General features: G+C 23.1%; 8 protein-coding genes across 8 annotated transcripts; 5 read left to right on the top strand and 3 right to left on the bottom strand.

Annotated features, from left to right (window-relative positions):
• Window positions 1-5: 5 nt before the first annotated feature.
• PVVCY_0803260 (conserved Plasmodium protein, unknown function) lies at window positions 6-452 on the bottom strand (the record flags this gene model as incomplete). Its single annotated transcript, XM_008627127.1, has 1 exon — window positions 6-452. The coding sequence occupies one exon, from the start codon at window positions 450-452 to the stop codon at window positions 6-8; it is 447 nt and encodes a 148-aa protein (XP_008625349.1).
• A 1,010-nt stretch (window positions 453-1,462) lies between these two features.
• Window positions 1,463-1,879, top strand: PVVCY_0803270 (conserved Plasmodium protein, unknown function; the record flags this gene model as incomplete). Its single annotated transcript, XM_008627128.2, has 1 exon — window positions 1,463-1,879. One exon carries the CDS (start codon window positions 1,463-1,465, stop codon window positions 1,877-1,879), a length of 417 nt encoding a protein of 138 aa, XP_008625350.1.
• Window positions 1,880-2,794: 915 nt separating this feature from the next.
• PVVCY_0803280 (transcription factor with AP2 domain(s), putative) lies at window positions 2,795-3,430 on the top strand (the record flags this gene model as incomplete). The annotated part of the gene is made up of 1 exon (XM_008627129.2): window positions 2,795-3,430. The coding sequence occupies one exon, from the start codon at window positions 2,795-2,797 to the stop codon at window positions 3,428-3,430; it is 636 nt and encodes a 211-aa protein (XP_008625351.1).
• A 331-nt stretch (window positions 3,431-3,761) lies between these two features.
• Window positions 3,762-4,686, bottom strand: PVVCY_0803290 (V-type proton ATPase subunit E, putative; the record flags this gene model as incomplete). The annotated part of the gene is made up of 2 exons (XM_008627130.2): window positions 3,762-4,460; window positions 4,678-4,686. 2 exons carry the CDS (start codon window positions 4,684-4,686, stop codon window positions 3,762-3,764), a joined length of 708 nt encoding a protein of 235 aa, XP_008625352.1.
• Window positions 4,687-6,376: 1,690 nt separating this feature from the next.
• On the top strand, window positions 6,377-7,149 carry PVVCY_0803300 (conserved Plasmodium protein, unknown function; the record flags this gene model as incomplete). The annotated part of the gene is made up of 3 exons (XM_008627131.2): window positions 6,377-6,463; window positions 6,574-6,788; window positions 6,876-7,149. 3 exons carry the CDS (start codon window positions 6,377-6,379, stop codon window positions 7,147-7,149), a joined length of 576 nt encoding a protein of 191 aa, XP_008625353.2.
• Window positions 7,150-8,255: 1,106 nt separating this feature from the next.
• On the top strand, window positions 8,256-9,862 carry PVVCY_0803310 (conserved Plasmodium protein, unknown function; the record flags this gene model as incomplete). Its single annotated transcript, XM_008627132.1, has 3 exons — window positions 8,256-8,351; window positions 8,462-8,512; window positions 8,624-9,862. The coding sequence occupies 3 exons, from the start codon at window positions 8,256-8,258 to the stop codon at window positions 9,860-9,862; spliced, it is 1,386 nt and encodes a 461-aa protein (XP_008625354.1).
• Window positions 9,863-12,359: 2,497 nt separating this feature from the next.
• On the top strand, window positions 12,360-14,054 carry PVVCY_0803320 (cAMP-dependent protein kinase catalytic subunit, putative; the record flags this gene model as incomplete). The annotated part of the gene is made up of 5 exons (XM_008627133.2): window positions 12,360-12,402; window positions 12,637-12,794; window positions 12,974-13,158; window positions 13,287-13,446; window positions 13,656-14,054. The coding sequence occupies 5 exons, from the start codon at window positions 12,360-12,362 to the stop codon at window positions 14,052-14,054; spliced, it is 945 nt and encodes a 314-aa protein (XP_008625355.2).
• Window positions 14,055-14,646: 592 nt separating this feature from the next.
• Window positions 14,647-16,144, bottom strand: PVVCY_0803330 (conserved Plasmodium protein, unknown function; the record flags this gene model as incomplete). Its single annotated transcript, XM_008627134.2, has 2 exons — window positions 14,647-15,179; window positions 15,268-16,144. 2 exons carry the CDS (start codon window positions 16,142-16,144, stop codon window positions 14,647-14,649), a joined length of 1,410 nt encoding a protein of 469 aa, XP_008625356.2.
• Between the last annotated feature and the right edge of the window lie 54 nt (window positions 16,145-16,198).

Here is a 16,198-nt window from a genome sequence, read left to right on the forward strand (position 1 = left end):
AAAAATTATGGTGAGGATAAGTAGCGTTTTTGGAGAATGTAATGCAAATGGATGTCTAATTTTTTATTAGTAAGAGGAATAAAATAATCAAAAATGTGTAAGTAGTTTTTATTTTTAACAAATTCTGATCCATGTCCTACAAACATTTTAGGTATAAAAATATTTTTGATATAGGTATAATATAATGGTATATCAGTACAAATTAATAGGTCATATTTTTTTGTTGAGTTTGTTAAAAAGTTTAAATCACATAACTGTTTATGGTCTATTTTGTTTTCAAAATAATTTTCTAATTTAATTTCATTATATTTATTCCCTAGTATGACAATATTTCCATTATTTTTTTTAAGGAAATGTAAATACTTGTATGCTCTCTTTATATATAGCATACTTACATATGGGTCAACAACATAGTTTGTGTTTATTTTGTTTAAAATTAGATTGTATTGCATATTGTTTAAATATGTTTACTTAAAAAGCCTAGAAATTGTCATCTTCCCTTTTCAAAATTGTTGTTTGCCTAGGTTATCTTTTTCTCTCTTTATTTTATCTTCGTTTGTTGTATTATCCATAATATTTTTTAATATAAAAATAAAAAAAACAAAATAGCTATTCAAGGATTGAATTCAAAAAAAAAAAAAAAACAGTATGAAATGTGGCTACATAATGCATAACTTTACACTCTTGAATTTCATTTTTTGCCAATATATAAGGATATACAAATGGTAATAAAAAATTAAAAAAAATAGTAAATATATATATAATGTATGTATAGGAAAAATAAAAAAAGTTATAATAATGAAAGTTGAAATAAAATGCGTAGAGGGCATATGTGTACTTTGGCCTTGCCACGACTGGCTGGCAAATTTAATATTTACAGTAGCTGAAAAAAAATATGTGCGTGTATATAATAAAAAAAAAGGGGAAAAAAATAATAAAGAAAAAATAAAGGAAAAAATGCTGGAAAAAAATACTGAAAAAATAAAATGGTAACAAAGAGCAAATAAAATACATAAATAAAGTCAAGCCAACTAACGAACGCATAATATACACATGCGTATTTCTCCAATTTTTTAATTACCATTTAAAAAAAATATTTGTGAATTAATAGTATAAACTGAGAGAGAGTTACAAATTTAGTTTTCAGAAATTATTTGATAAATCCTTTGAGGACTTATTTTTTTTCACAGTTTTTATAATTCACATATATATAGCTATACAACAGCAATATACAGATTACAGAGGGATAAATATATGTATGTGTGTACATATGTATAAATATTTTAAGGAAACCAATTGACAAGAAAGATTAAAGGAAAATATTATATTTAACCTATTGTAATAATTAAGAACATAAGGTTGGCACACACAAATTTCATACACATACATTTCATATGTTCAATATATGGGTGAATGGTCAGACATTGGATAGCATAGAAAGTTATACTAATAAATAAAAAGGATGAATAAATTTAGCTTTATGAGAAGATTTTTTAAAAATGTCGTTCAGAAAAATGAAAGAAATATAATGGATAGAAAAAAAGTAACAAATGTTGGTAGAGGGACTATGCTATTAATGTCGCCAATTTTATTTGAAGTTAAACATAAAGAAGAAGAGAATTCTCCCAAAACAGAGCATATTTTTTTAGCTGGAAAAACAATAGACTTTCTTACACAAAAATTGTTTGAAAATGAATTTGGTACATCCATATTATATTTAAGTTTTTTTGTTGCATATTTAAGCTTATTAGCTCATGACAACAAAATTAATTTATTAGTTCAAAAATTAAAGTTTAAATATTCAAATAATATGTTTAATGTTGGACATCCTAACTATAAGAATTATTTAAAAAAAAGAGATATACTAGGAAAAGATTAGCTAGCTATTTCTGAAATAGCATATGTATATATATTAAAAAAAAAATATTGTACATATATTTTTTTATGGTTTTCATATTTTTCTGAACATATCAGGCAATTTTAGTACCATTTTACACCTTTTATTTTAAGAATAAATTAATATTTTTCACTGTAAGATGGATAATATTAAATGTGTGTATAGTATATGACTGTACATGTGTATTTATACTTATTGATTTGTTTATTTCATTTTTTTAAACTTTACAATAACATTACTTAATTTTCATTTTTTTTATTTAAAACCGTTACTTTTGATAAGGAACAAATTAAGAGCTGTACATGGTATATATAAAATAATTTTTACGACTCTCTAAAATTTATATTAAGTATATATGGGTCTTAATACTTCATTGTATAACCATAAGGTATGGTGTATGTATGTTTATAAATATATATTGTATGACTCTACGTTGTCTCGTTTACTTATATAGGTTATGTTTTATTTAATAAATGAGAGGAATATTGATACAATGGCACAAAATGCAATTTTTTTAAGTTTATAAATTGTTCCTAAAATTTGTATTTATTCGGCTAGCTGAATGGTTATTTATTTTGATATTATTATTTTTTTTTGAAAAAAATATCGATAAATTATTCTATATACTACGTATATAGGTATGTGCGTGATGAATAAATTGTATAGCACACTCCATGCAGGTATTACAAAGTAAGGGAATAAATTTTATTTATATTTTTTCAAAAAATATATTACTACATTTTAGCTATTAAAAAAAAATTAAAAAATAAATAAAGAGTAAAGAAAGAAATATGATGAATTATGATGAAATAACATTTCCTAATTAGAGCAAAAATATATTTAACAAAAATGAAAAGTAAATATAATTTTAGCTAGCTGTGTATTTTTTTAAACGAAATGTTGCGAAATATTATTAACCAGTCAGAAAATTTAAGAAAAAAAATATTGCAGAGTAAAAATATATGCACATTGTCAGAAATATTATTATCAAAACATCCTTATAAACCCAAAACAAGGGAAATAATACATCCGCATATAACACCTCCGGAATATCTAGCTCCTTCGGATTGCTTTAATGCCAAAACAAGTGGGTTACAACAATTTATACCAAGTAATTATTATCGTACAAAATGGATTGAGTCCCTAAGGTCAGGAGAATATTTAGGAGATGACTATCCATGGAATTTATTACCTATGTGGAAATATTGGAAAAAAAGAAAATATAATGTAAAATATGATGAAATACCATGGTTTATTTCAAAAATTAAAGGAGTTTCTTATTATCATCGATTAAATGTATGGATGGTTCAATGGGTTGAAGATGGAGTTCATAGAATTCGAAGATTTCGATGCGCTTTTGGTGTTTTACAAGCAAAATTAGCAGCTGAACAGTTCAGAAGAAATTTGGAACAGTCAGGTAGAGTTGACAATAGGAAATCAGAAAGACAATTAAGAATGGATTATATACAAAAGAAAGATGAACGATTATTAAGAAAGAAAAAATATTCAAAAATATCAAAGGGTCAATTTTAGTTTATGTATATTCAAGCTTTTTTTGTCATAAAAAAAGGGATAAACATTTTTTCCCTATATTATTAACATTATTGTTATGCAATAATATAACTTTGTATACGAAGCGGAAAAAGTGCATTCCATATATTATAAGTATTTCGGTGTTGTTTGAAATTTTTTTTGCAATTGCATGAATGTGTAAAAATAAAATAAATTTATGAAAAAAATTATAATTAAAAAAAAAAAATAAAAACTAATATATTGTTAAATAATTCAAAGTGACTATACACAATAACATCATATACCTACTTTATGTATAACGTAGGATAAAATAAAAATAAGTAGATAAATTTTAATCCATTTCAAAGAACATTCTTTTTATTTCTGGTGTGCAATATTCTATGGCTAGTTTAAGACGTAAATCTAATGTATTATCACAATTGATTTTTCTATTTGGTGTTGTTAATACAATACCACCTAAACACGATGTACCTTCATTGTTTTCGGATGGAGGGGGTGGTAAATAATTACCTGACTTATCAAGTTCGATTTTAATATTTTTTGTTATATTAAATTGTTTTTTAATTTTTTCAGTATATCTATGTGCAGCTTCATTTAAACATCCCTCAACAATAGATTTGTCAACTTCTCTACACATAACAATAACATGTGGTTCTTGTATATAATATAAAGATTGTACAATTAAATCGATAATAAGATTTTTATATTTATCTTTTTCTTTATATAGTTCTGCTAATTTATCACTACTAATTTTGTAGATTTCTTTAAATACTTGATCTTTAGCACACATTTTTTTAAGTCTAGCTTTATTAATAGCAGATGAATGATTTATAGATCTTTTAATTTCCATTTGTTTTGCTTTTTTTTGAAATTCTAATCTTATTTTTTCTTTCATTTTTTGTACAATCCTTAATTTTTCTATATTAAAATCTTCGAGTGCTTTTGCTTCAATTTCATGTGCTTTATCTTTTGCTTCATTTAAAATGAAGTTAACCATTTGTTGAATTTGTTTTTGCGCTTCTGCATCATCCTATCAAAGTAAAATAATAAGATAAAAAAAAAAGAAAATGGAAAATATATAAATATTTACATGCATGAGACATATGTTTGTAAATATAAATAATAAAAAGGTTTTAAAAAAAAGAAAAACCCTTTTTAATGCATATATATATGTAGTATATATGATGGGATTGGGATATGTAGATTTTGTTTAGATATTAAATTTGGTTTATTTTTTAAAAACTTACGAGAGCCATTTTGTTTAAAAATTTAATTCATGACAATTTATTTGAAAAATGTTTCTTTTCTTTTTTTAATTTTTCAAAATTAAGTATTATCAGGAAAGGGGTTGGAAAATGGAAAACATGTAAAAAGTAGTAAGCATAAAAAATAGTAAGCAAAAAAAATAAGGAAAAAATAAACAAACTATAAGAATAAAAAAAAAATAGATTATAAATCCTAATTATAAGTATACATAGGAAATAACATAAATCTGTTTGTTATATATGTTTAATTAATTTTATGTAGGTATGTAATTTTTATTATTTTTTGTTAGCCCTTAAAAATAAAGATTATCAATCCAATCAGTAATAAGCACTGGCGTGCTAAATGGGGAAATATCCTTTAAAAAATATACATAAAAAAAAATAAATACTATCAAAAAAAAAATAAATTATTTTAATAATTTTCCAATATATAGTTTTTATTATTTAGCATTTTACGTTTTATAAGGGAAGTTTTATATGTTATTTATTATAGCATGACATTATATCTTTATTTTTTTTTAATAATAATTTTGTTGGTAAGTTATGTTTTATACCTACATTTAAAATGTAAGTAAGTAAAGGTGTAATATGCTATTTCCTATTTTCAATTACATACTTATTTATTTACTTACTTATTATAATTGTGTATGAGGATAAATAGAAAACACCATTTTTTAAGTTTATTATAAAAAAAGAAAAGAAAAATTGTAAAAAAATACAATTAATGTTGTTGATAAAAAGGGTTAGTAAGGTTATATTTATTTTATAGTTTTTTTTTTTTAATTTTCTAACTTGTATAACAGTTATTACTACATTTTATTAAGCCTATTTTTATGTTTTTTTTTTTTAAAATAATTAAAAAAAATTACAAAATAAGGTATATAACATAGAGAGAGGCATATTATTAAATTGTGGAATTATTGTATGTATATAAAGAAAGATAGCATACTTTTTTTAGTTTAAATATAATATTTATTGATATTTACTGATATATATTAAAAAAATGAGCAAGTTGATTATGTTGTAGAAATATTGAATAGGTCTTCTATATATGTAATATATATTGTCGTACTTTTTTTAATGAATGGTTTGAAATTATATAGGGTTATATTTACAATTTCAATTATTTCCTTCACTATTACAGTAAATATATGTATAGCAAATCCAAAGAAATGGACATAAACATTATTTACGTGTGTGTATATATTTTGTAATACATAAAAATGGGTCATAATATTTCGAAATAAAAAAATAAAACAACTTGGCAATTATAATATAAGTGTGCATAAAGAATTTTATTAATTTTGGGCATGACTATTTTTTCAGTTTTTAACATGATTTGTTGTTGTTTTGTCCGTTTTGTTTATGAAATTATTTACATAAATGGATAAAATGTTTTGTATAAAAAAAAGTGAAAAAAAATAGTTTTAAAAAAATATATACACAACATTTATAATAGTCAAGAGTAGGAAAAAAAAAAAAATTATTTTTAATAAAATTAAAGTAAAAAAAAAAAAGTATAAAAACAATATCGATTTATGTCTATTAAAATTGTTCTACAATTAAACTATTTTTACATTGTTAATCATGTATAAAAATATGTAAATTAGTTAGGAAATTGTAAAAAATTTTCAAAAAATTTTGGAAAAAAATAAATGACCGATAAAATGCTTAACCCAATATGAATAACATATGTACAACGATAGTTGTAGTAAAGTTATTGGAGTTTTTTCCTTTGCTCGATGATTTTTTTAAATTGCTATACTTGGTAAGTACATAAAAATAAATAATGTTGATATGGTAGAGAAATTATATAAAAAGTTTCATTTTTTTTGCTTATTATTTTTTTAATTTTTTTTTAATTTGTTCACGAGACAGAACAAAACATGGAGGGCTGCCGTACTTGATGCTGTGCAAAACACAAACCTTTTAAGGAAGAAAACAATAATTTGTTTAAAAAATAAGAAATATATTTTGTTGATTTTAAAATACATGAATAGCAATAATAATAATAATATAAGGAATGAAATAACTGATTATTCTTCTTTAGCATTGTCAAATAGAAATATATTGTCTCCCTTTCCGAATGTGTTGTAAGAAATGGATGAAATAAATCAGTTGGTCATGCATGTGAAAATGGTGCAATTAGTTATATATTTACATAATTATTTACTTTGCAGGAAGTTAATAATTGGGTCGTGGAGTTTGAGTCCCACTTTCATAAATTGCATACAGCGGGAATTCCCAAGACTTATTTATTTTAAAATTGTGATTGGATCACCTATATGTATAGCTTTATTAAAAAATTTTTGTTTTAATTCAAAGAGTTTGAGATACATAACAATAAGTTTTGCAAACACCGAGTTAAATAATGAATACCGAGAAAAACTAACAAAATCGATAAATAACTTTTTATATCATTGGAATATAAATGTTAAGCTAATAACGGAGTAGGTTGAAAATAAAGGAGTTTTTGTTTTTTTGAAACCTTTTAGACAAATAGTAATTGTATAAAAATAGTGGATATGGGGTAATTATATATCTTTGATGAATGTTTGAAAAAGGGATATCCCTTTGGTCAGTAGTTCTTACGTTGTCATAGTATCTCTTTTATATTTGTCTGTTTTGTTTTTTTTTTTATCTATCTTTATAATTAACATTTTATTTAGACAAAAATTGTTTGGATAGTTAGTATTATGTGCATATAATGTGCAATACTATTTTAAATGTTTATTTAATTGATTAATAATAAGTTGATTTTATTATAAATATTTGTTTGAAAAATATATTTTTGTTTTGTTTTTATTTATTAATTAAATTTTTTTTTATAATTTGTATTTTTTTTGTCATATTTAATGATGTAATTTGCTACCATGTTTTACAAATTCAGTAAACATTTTCCCTTTATCGTTCTGTAATTAAAATATAAACCCTTTTTAAAGTCATAAAGTATAAAGTAAATATTTACGCATCCATACAAATATTATGCATATGGGAGAAGAATATAGTATGCTTGTGTTATATGGATTTATAAACATACGGATTTGTATTTCATGCTGTTGCGAAGGTTAGGTATATTATATTAGTTTTTTTTTTTTTTTTTTTTTTTTTAAATTTTCATATTTTTCGAAAAAGTTGATTTATGTCATATTTTAAAAGGCACTTTTTGTGTTTATAATGACATTTTATAAAAGAAAAAAAAAAAACATTTATATTTCTTTTTTTTTTATTACAAATATAAAAGAAGTGTTTAAAAATAAAGAATGGAATACAAGGATAATATATCATGAGTTATTTTATTTTTTTGTAATTAAAATTTTTTTTATATTTTTTTATGTTTTTTTTTTTTTTTTTCAAATTTAATTACTTTCAATCCTCTATCCATTTGTATGTAAGAAAAATTGAATAATTTAAAAAGAGAGAAATAAAATGTTGGATTTAAAAAAAATATAGTTATTTAATAATTATGTATGAATATATGTAGAATATTTTTCGTTAATGTGTGTATTTGTTTTTCTTTTTTGGTACTTTTAAATAATAATTTGTAAGAAGTAATTGCGATGGATAATGAAATAAAATTGTTTATGGAGGTCACAAAATTGTCAGACGAAGGGGAAGCAAAACGATTGCTGACAATGTGTAACGGAAATTTAGAGGTACTACAAAGAGTGAGCAGACAGTGTGAGCTATTACATGTTTCATTGACACATTAAAAGGTTCAACAACGGTTTTACATTTACATGCTTTATTTACTTACTATTTTTAGGAGGCTATAGTTAAGTATTTGCAAAATGGGAAGGTAGAAAACATGCATGAAGTAAGAACTAAAGAAAAGAATTAAGATTTGCATAGCTACATGTATGGTTGATAAGCGTGTAAAATAACTTGTTAGTGTTTTATACAATTTTGTTTGTAAATAATTTGTTAGGAGAATGAACCTGTTAATCCTTCAAACAGTTTGAAGAAGAGAGAAGGGAAAGGAAAGGAAAAGATGGATGTTGAAAATAAAGTAATAAATAAAAATTCAAATCAAAGATCAAATTCAGTAAATAATAAAATGTTTCAAAAAAATAATGAAAATATAGTAAAATGGAATTTTTTAGAAGTATTAAATAATGTAGGAGAAATAATATGTCCTTTATTTCGAAATATTTATAATTTTATTACATCATGTTTTCATCTGATAAGTACTTATATTTTAAATGTATGTAGTAAAAATAATTTTACAATATATTATGAGGAAAAATATGGTAAAACTCATGTAACATTTTTTAATGGAAGTCTTAAAGAAGCAATAAATAGATCCAAAAGAGAAGATAAGTTATTACTTGTTTATTTACATACAGAAAATGAAGAGAGTACATATTTTTGTAAAGATATTTATACAAATATAGAAATCATAACATTTTTTGAAAACAATTGTATATTATATGCACAAGACATTAGTAAATATTCTCTTACCGAGTTACATGATGTAATAAATATATATATGTTTCCTCAAATTAATATATTACTAGCATATGGTTCTAATGTTAAAGAGTTGTCTGTAATATATGGAACTCCAAATGCTACAGAGATTATACAATCTATTATTGGATGTATTGACAAGGCTGAAGTTGAAAAAAAAAAATTACAAAGGAATACATCAATGAGAAGTAGTGTTGATGAATCAGTTTATAGAGACAGATTATTAAGAGAAGAACAAGATAGAGAGTATCAAGAAGCTTTAAAAAAAGATAAACAAATTATGGAAGAAAAACAAAAGAAAGAAAATGAAAAATTACAAAAAATTGAAAAAAAAAAAAATTATATAAAAGATATAAAAAATAAAAGAGATGAAAAAAGTAAAAAATTTCCATTAACAATTAAACCTAATGATAAAGTTACAAAAATATTATTACGATTACCAAATGGATTAAAAGTACAAAATAATTTTAGTGACAATCATACATTAAGAGATATATACGATTGGGCTGAATGTTGTGATATATTAGAGATTGATAAAACGAAAAAAAAGAACATGAATATTCCATGTAAATTTGATTTAATATGTGGTCATACAAAATCAGTTTTAAAAAATTCGAGAAATCCAATAAAAGATTTTGATTTATATCCTAATGCAGTTCTTAATATGAAATCATTAGATTCATCTGATGATGAGGAGTAAGTAAAATTTAGTAGAAGACATGATGAAACATTTTTAGTGACATGCAAATAAATATGACTAGTTAATTTGTGTTGGAATTTGACTATATGTTCTTAAAATAAAAATTTTAGTAACATAAGTATGAAATAATTTGTTGTACGTGAATATTTCACGTCATTTGTTATTGCTAGTTTAGTTCACTATTTATATCTGTTTTTTTTTTTTATTAATTTTTTTATTTTTATTTTTATTTTTTTTTATTTTTCCATTTTTTTATTTTGCTGTTTTTAATTAAGTTTGTTGTAATGATAACTATTTTTGAATTAAAATTATTAAAAACAAAAAAATGAAAAATTCAATTGTCTACTTAGAGGGGGAGATAAATTGTGGCAGCCTTATCGTGGGACGTGATTGTAAAGGGATGTAAAATTGTTTTCTTTTTGGCTTTCTTTTTTTCTTTCTTTTTTAAAATGTTGGCTAGCTGATGGGATAAACAATTTAAGAGGTAGATAAAGAGTTGGACGCAAAATGGAAGGAAAGATGTTTATATTTTTAAAGGATAGTTTAGCATTTTTTAGTGAATAAAATGAATTTATATTTATGGATGGATCGGATAGAATGAGTTTGTGACAGTGTAGAAACTTAGTTTGATGAATTAGTTATGCATACTATTTTTGTATGTCTATTTATTTTTTTATGATAAAATGTTTAGAGGAATATGCACATCCATGCACATGGTATTTTGCGATTCTTTTGAGATTGTATATGTAAATTTATTTGCATTTATTATAAAAAAGTCCTTTATTAATATTATAGATTATGTATAGCCATTTTTCGATTTCGAGGAATGTTTTTATTTAAAAAAATCGAAGGAATTAGGAATTGAATACATTAAGGGTAGGTATAGGAAGGAGCGCATCCACCCATAGGCGTCTCCCTAGTCCCATCCTACGTATGTAGTGTGATATACATACGTATGTAGTACTTTTTCCATTTCTCGACTATGGTAATTATGCAATATAATAGGAAAGCGGAATAAAGGCAGAGAAATCGATTTAAAAAAATAAATGAAAATTATATAATATAGAAAATAAGAATAGTAAAATAAATTAGGATAAATAAATATTTCTCCATTTTAATAATAAAAAAAAATTAGTAAATTATAATAATTTAAAGGATTTAAAGAATTTTTAAAATATACTATGAAAAAAAATTCGAGCCCCTTTTTTATATGAGCCAAAAATTATATGTACATAATATTTTGTGGTGCCTAAAAAATAGAATAGCTTGGTTATTATATTATGTATGCGTTTGTAAAAAAAAAAAAAAATAATAATAATAATAATAATTTATTATAGTTTTTTTGAAAAGATTAGGGATACATAAAATTCTGTACGTATTATATAACATGGAAATATGAAAATCATATTTTGATATTTTAAATTTTTATTTTAGTTAAGTTTGAAGGATAAGAGAATTATAGGATTGAAGCGACTATCTAAGAGTTCAAAAGGTGGCTTAAAAAAAAAATAAATAATAAATAGAAATAGAAAATATTATATTAATGTTATATAAATATATATTAATAAAGAAAATGGTGTTTAAAAAAATATAAATGAATGAATGTTTTTCTTAAAAATGAGGAAATAAAAATAATTTCTTTAAATATGTATTTATAATTTATGTTATTTTATTTGTTCGTTTCTAATTTAGAACTGAGATATATTATATATGTACATGCGTGTGTGTGTTTTTTATGCATTATATATTTGTCATCTATATGGGATTTGAATTAGTACTCTCCCTTTGTCTTATTATTATGAGTTATATATTATGTACATATATTTGTATTAACAAATTGAAAGATGCGCATTGTGATTTATGTTTTAAAATATTATATATTATTTATAAAAGGGGTGGTATGTATGTTTTTCATTATTTATGTATGTGCATACAAAAAAGTGTTGTATCTTTATTTAGTGCATATTACATTTTCTTTATATTGTAAAAATGTAAATAATGTAAAAAATGTAAATAATGTAAAAAATGGAAAATTAGTAAAGCTGTAAAGACATTATATTTATATTTTGATTTTTTTGTAAAATGTAATGGAGAGGTGGTCATTTTCCCTTTATGTGCATGTATTATGCATAGTAATAAATATGTATAATTATTATGTATATATTATGTATAATAATTTTATGTATATTTTTAGTTCATTACGTATTTATAATATATTTTCGATTTATGTAAAAACACACACACTGCATTTTCAATGTGGATGAGTTAGCAAAAAATAATATTTATTAATTTTTTTTTTTTTCTTTCATTTATATTTTTTACAACCATTTGTATTAGTCTGTATCAATACATTTACATGGTATATTGTTTGGTTTTATATTATTATTAATTTATATTTATTATTTATTTTGATAAAATGATTCAATTCCTTAAAAATCTACAGCTATACAAAAAGAAGGAAACTTCCAATATAAAACCAACTACTAAAAAAAATAAAATGAAATATGAAGATTTTAATTTTATTCGTACTCTTGGGACTGGTAAGTGTTACTTTATTTTATTTGATGATATACATATATATATTTTATGATTAAAATATTAAGTAAATTAAACCTGTATGTATAGTAATATGTGTTTATTTGTTTATTTTTATGCAACACTGATGAAGGAATTGGTGTCCACATAATTAGACATGCATCACTTTGCTTTGACGATAATTTTTTGCGTATTTTTTCGCTGTAAGTTTGAATAATTTTTTTTTTTTTTTTTTTAAGGCTCATTCGGGAGAGTAATTTTAGCAACATATAAAAATGAGGATTTACCTCCAGTAGCAATTAAGAGATTTGAAAAAAGCAAAATAATAAAACAAAAACAAGTCGACCATGTATTTTCAGAAAGAAAAATATTAAATTATATAAGTCACCCTTTTTGTGTAAGTCGAATCGAGCTGAAACTGACAATGCCATCGAACATATGAAAAAATTTCGAACGTTTTCTTTATACATATTTTTTTTTCCTTATGCAACTATAATACTTCATCTTAAGGAGCAATACATTTATTCTATTGTCAACATTTTCATATATTTCTTTTTTTTTTTTAACATATGATAGGTTAATTTATATGGGTCGTTTAAGGATGAGTCTTATTTATATTTAGTTCTTGAATTTGTAATTGGGGGTGAATTTTTTACATTTTTAAGAAGGAATAAAAGATTTCCCAATGATGTTGGATGTTTTTATGCAGCACAAATAGTTTTAATATTTGAATATTTACAAAGTTTAAACATTGTATACAGGTAAGATTATATTTTGTTTTATATATGGAATGTGTGTGTTAGCAATTTAGGAAGGAAGAAGGAAGAAGCTGAATAGCTATGCTTCTTATGCATTTTCAACATTTTTATTTGGCTTCTCCCCTTTTCAGGGACTTGAAACCGGAAAACTTGCTCCTCGATAAGGACGGATTTATAAAAATGACTGACTTTGGTTTTGCAAAAGTTGTAAACACACGAACATACACATTATGCGGGACACCAGAATATATCGCCCCAGAAATATTATTAAATGCGGGCCATGGAAAAGCGGTATGAAAAAAAAGTGAAAATTGTGTGATGGCAAAGAGAGAGGTTATTTTATGCCGTTATTTTGTGCCACTATTTTATTCTGTTACTATTTTATGTCGCTATCTTATTCTGTTACTATTTTATGTCGCTATCTTATTCTGTTACTATTTTATGCCGTTATTTTGTGCCACTATTTTATTCTGTTACTATTTTATGTTGTTATTTTTTAGGTGGACTGGTGGACGCTGGGCATTTTCATATACGAGATTTTGGTTGGGTACCCCCCATTTTATGCAAACGAGCCTTTATTAATATATCAGAAAATTTTAGAGGGTATAATATATTTCCCTAAATTTTTAGATAATAATTGTAAGCATTTAATGAAAAAATTATTATCTCATGATCTTACAAAAAGATATGGAAATTTAAAAAAGGGGGCTCAAAATGTTAAGGAGCATCCATGGTTTGCTAATATCGAATGGAATAATTTATTAAATAAAAGAGTTGATGTACCATATAGACCTAAATATAAAAATATATTTGATGCTTCTAACTTTGAGCAAGTTCAAGAAGATTTATCTATAGCAGATAAAGTTATTAATGAAAACGATCCATTTTATGATTGGTAAAAAATAGAAGTTTTGCTAGTATTTTACAGTATAATAGTGATATTCAAATTTGTTTTAGTTTTTGTTTTTTTTTTTAAGTTAAATTATTGTATGCATATATACGTGTGTGTATATTTATTCTTATCTTTCGAGTCATTATGGAATATGCATGAAATACTAGGCTGTCCTACACTATATATACAAATATATATATGCTGTATGGGATGAAAAACAAAATTATTAAAAATAATTATTTTTTAGCATGTGCTTAATGAATGTGAAAAAAAAAAGGATAGGAAAATTCATGAGGCAATAAAAACATGCTATGCATACTTATAAGTGCATATTATTTTGTCCTATTTTTCTTTCTAATTTATTTGTCTATTTTTTATATATATATTTCACTTCTATTTTTTATGCATTTTATTATATTTTATTTTACATCGTATGTATAGATGCCATAAATGCATTTTCACCTTAAAAATAATATAAATTAAAACAAAATTAATAATAAAAAATAATGAGGCAAAGATGGTTGCAGTTGTGGCAACAAATTTTAGAAACGACAATAATGGTAAAAATTAGTTGAGGATATAAGACAAGGGTATTTATCTTACGACATAATTGGGAATATTGTTGATTCCCTTTTTTTAGCTAACTTTCGAATTTTGTAATTCAAAATTTGTATTAAATCTGAGGGTATTTTATCTATTTGAATTAAATCGGTTTGATTATTTTGAATTATATTTTTGTTTGAATTTGGAATAAAATTTAAAAAGGGTATTTTACAACTAGCCATTATTGAATTGGTTTTGCGGGCTTTTCGAAAATTATTCTGCGTGAAAAAATGGTCATAATTTTGTCTATTCTGTTCATATTTTTGTAAATCATTTTTATAATTCTGGCTATTCTGTTCATAACTATTAAATGATATACTTTCCCCACAGCATATGGGGTGAATAAATAAATTAGGAACTTTATAAATTTTAAATTTAATGTCAATTAGTTTGTAATAATATTTATATGAGGAATAATATTTTCCAAATATACTTTCAGGGGTAGGTCCAAAATAAGGCACTAAATTTTTGATAGCTGGAATCTTAGGTAAAAATTTTAACTTTTTATCTAATACTTCAATAAGGTCATCTAAGCAAAGAGGAATACAAACATATATAATATTATGAAAAAAAAAATATATTATTTATATATACATATGTGATGGTAAAAGGATTACCATTATTGTCAAAATAGAAAACATCGGGATACATTTCTTTATATTTATCATGGTTTGATAGATTTTGTTTTAAAGTAAATATTTCATCCATTCTTGTATATAATAAAAGTTCTATAATGTCTAAAAGTCGGCATGCATTTTTCTCTAACAAATATACTTTTTTTTTTTGTTTTTTAATTGAAAGTGATATAGACTTTATATATTTTTTTTTATCTATTTCTTCTGATTTATTATATTCAAATAGTTGGAAATGGTCATTATATTTTATTCTATCATTTTTGTCGTTTTTATCATCTAAAGGAAAATAATATTTAGTGCTACTTGTTTTTTTAAAATTAGTACAAGAGAAATAATTGCTATGTTTTTTCTCATGTTGTATTAGTTTATTTTTTTTGTAAAAGTATAATTTTTTTATTTTTTCTCTTTTTTTCTTAAAACAATTAATTTTGTTTTTGTCTAATTTGAATAATTTGGATTTTATTGATTTAATTTTTATTAAATTATAAATATTACAACATATTTTTTTACTACAATTTTGGCTGCACACATTTTTAAAGGGATGAAAATTATTTGATTTTATTTTGATTAAAGAACAGTAATAATTTTTTGTAGGACATGAAAAATGATCGTTATAAATTTTGTTATTTTCATTCTTTTTATTTAGTTCAAAAAATGAATTATTTGAATAGCAGTTTATTTTTTTAGCACATGTTGAGATCTTCGATAGGATAAGATTAGGGAGAGAACTATCCAACGAGTTTGTATTTTCATTTATCATTGGTAAATTATTATGTATATAGGATTGGCTAGTTTGTTCATATTTTTTTTTTATATGTTGATTATTTTCTTTTGTTGTATTTAGGCAAATTTGAAACATAAGCGGAGGTTTGTTATGCTTATTCGTTTGTCTATATTTTGGTCACTACCTTTT

This window comes from Plasmodium vinckei (genome assembly GCF_900681995.1).
Source record: "Plasmodium vinckei vinckei genome assembly, chromosome: PVVCY_08".
Lineage (NCBI taxonomy): Eukaryota > Apicomplexa > Aconoidasida > Haemosporida > Plasmodiidae > Plasmodium > Plasmodium vinckei.